The following is a 2,689-nucleotide window of genomic DNA, read 5'->3' on the forward strand; positions in this document are numbered from 1 at the left end:
GGTTACCTCACCGGGTGCTGAGTCGGACAATGAAAACACTAACAAAGGTAACAGCGGAACACGTGGATGGCGGTTTCCCAGAGTCCTTCAGGGCAATCTGAACCCACTGCGGCTCCTGAACCCACCTGCTGAGGAGGAGGGGGCCGGGAACGGGAAGAACAAGGGGGGGATGCAGAGGAAGTCGTCTCTGAGCCGGCTGAACGCACGGCTGCACCGCGGACGCCACCGAGCCCAGATCATCCACAGCGCCTCCTTCAGGGACACGGGGGAGATGGGGAGGGGGGAGGAGCTTGCCAGCAGCCCCATCCGAACCCGCCCACTGTCCAACCTGTTTGGATAAAGTAACACAGCTCTGAGATATAGTGCGTTGATTTACAAAATACAGTTTACTCCCCTTTTATAAGCTGACAGGTCAGACCTTTCTAGACCAATCCGCACACATACTAAGTTTTATTATTATAGTATTTTTATGTTTATCTAAAAATCGAACTTATTTTTGTTTTTATTGCAGTAATCAGGCCGAGGTTGATGATCACTGAGGGCAGGTCACAGTTTATGTAGCATTTGATTTGCTACAACAATTCATTGAGCAACTACTCTTTGAATTCCTTTTGAATTTTTTGGTTTGAGTTTTTCTTTTTCATTATTTCTTAGTCTCGGTTGAAGAGCAGGTAGCAAACATGAAAAGATTTTTTTTACACTTTACACTAGAAAACTGTTCACACAAATGCAACAGGATTGTATCACATTTTCACTTTAAGTTTGACTCCAAATGGTGAGGGTTTTTGTTATAGCACTTCAACACAGATTCAACACACTAATCCAAACTATTATTTTGCGTGCAGATGAAAGTAATATATTCATACAACACATTCCTATATTTCAACCTCTTTTGCCTGAGTGGTGCTGATTTTTTAAAACACATTTCAAGAATGTGAATTTTATTTTTAAGTACCAGATTTTAGTATTTGTAACCAGAGAACTCCAATGTATGTCCAAACTGCCATGTTCAGTCGTTGCGTTTGCACTCGTCACTTTGAAGATGGTTTGTGATTATGGGAGGAAACTGCTCAAACTAAGCCAGATGTTATTGATCTGATATCATGCTGGTTCATATTGTACATGATAGAAAAGGGCGATCAAATGTTACACTCCTAGATTAATAATGCACTGTGTATATATACACTACAATTCAATTTGTATTATACATTTCTGAACAGCTGATCAATAGTTTGCATCAAAAGAAAGCTGCCATGGATTTACTTGGATCCAATTACTATGAAGACAATGATCAGTTACACTTTAGGACTGTTTCACAGGGGCACATGATGTGGGGTTTTCTACTGACTGTAATGTACCTATAATGTGAAAGGTTAATCAGGTCTTTTCATAAACAAACAGCATAGCACTGCTTAGTTTGACAGTAAATCCACAGTCAAACAACCTGATGCTTCTTTACCACTCTGGAGCAGATTTTATATTTGATAAGTAGCCTGTATCTTCCTCCTGTATTGCTCTGCATGTACACAACCATTCAATCATCAATCATGTCTGCATCATCTGTTGATAGTAAAGAGTTCAGACCAGTATATGCTGTACTGTATGTTAAGCTGAGGTGCACGTTGAGTTTTTGACTGTTTTCCCAAATACGTGATCCTTTCATATATTTGATTATTCCTAGTCTTTAAGAATGTTCCCTTAGTATTTTGTAGCATTTGTACTCAAATCATGGGGCTTCATGTTAATATAATGCTGACTCTTTTGTTTTAGAAATGTATGTAGCCTACTTTGATGTCACTTTTTCAGATGCATGAATAGGGGAAAACATTATTCTGTGCACTGATCATTTGTATGTCTGTACTGTAGGTCATTGTTCCATCTTCTGTTTGAAATACTGTGAAGTTATTATGTGGTGTGAATACACTGTTACTGAGCCACTGTCATCTTGTCTTTATGTTTCATCCTTGAAAATGAAATAAAGCACTACTGGTTTGCATAAAAGTCAGTGCTCTCCCTTTATGCTACTGTTGTGCCAATTTAACAAATACACATGATGTGTAGGAACATGAAGTCAATGCTAATTCAACCAGTATGGGTCGTGACTCAAATCGAAGCAGGCTTTCTTGTTGCCAGTCCTGCTGGACACCAAGTGATTGTTGTTGTCTGCTGGTGCTGAATAATTGATGATCCGATGACCCCTGTGCCCCCATTTACAGTATATCCACTCCTTCCTGTCCGCAAGCTGCCCATGTGACACTACACAATAATATTTTGTGTGTGCGTGTGTGCGTGCGTGCGTGCGCTGCTGTACCAAGGACGAAACACTTTTACAAGATTATTGAGCATTTATGTTGATCTGATCTTTGAGCCTGCACTGGACATGTTTTGGTTAAGAATGTATTTTTAAATGCAAATGCAAAACCAATAAACTGTATTTAAGGTGTTTATCATTTTTATCACTACATTTGGCATATGAGTCTGACAGACGAGCTTGTTTTTTTTCTGTAAGCCACGTAGTTGAGCATGTTATGCCCCAGTATGTCATCGAGGATAAGAGGCAACAACAAGTATAACATTTACTAGTTCAATTATATTCATATGCTATCATAAAAGGGATGGTACATTTGTATTCAATGTACTGGACATAACAAATCTGCTCTGCTGGAACAGATGTTTTTCTTAGTCCCTA

The 2,689-nt window shown here is 39.5% G+C and overlaps 1 protein-coding gene across 1 annotated transcript in view; it reads left to right on the top strand.

Moving 5' to 3' along the window:
* sowahca (sosondowah ankyrin repeat domain family Ca) overlaps positions 1-2,445 on the top strand; it is a 4,793-nt gene extending 2,348 nt beyond the window's left edge. The window contains exon 3 of the mRNA XM_079665757.1: positions 3-2,445. Coding sequence (XP_079521883.1) covers positions 3-340 — 338 coding nt within the window. The 3' untranslated portion in view covers positions 341-2,445. The remainder of the gene's footprint in view (positions 1-2) is intronic.
* Positions 2,446-2,689: the final 244 nt, after the last annotated feature.

Source organism: Notothenia rossii, assembly GCF_949606895.1.
Source record: "Notothenia rossii genome assembly, chromosome: 2".
Lineage (NCBI taxonomy): Eukaryota > Metazoa > Chordata > Actinopteri > Perciformes > Nototheniidae > Notothenia > Notothenia rossii.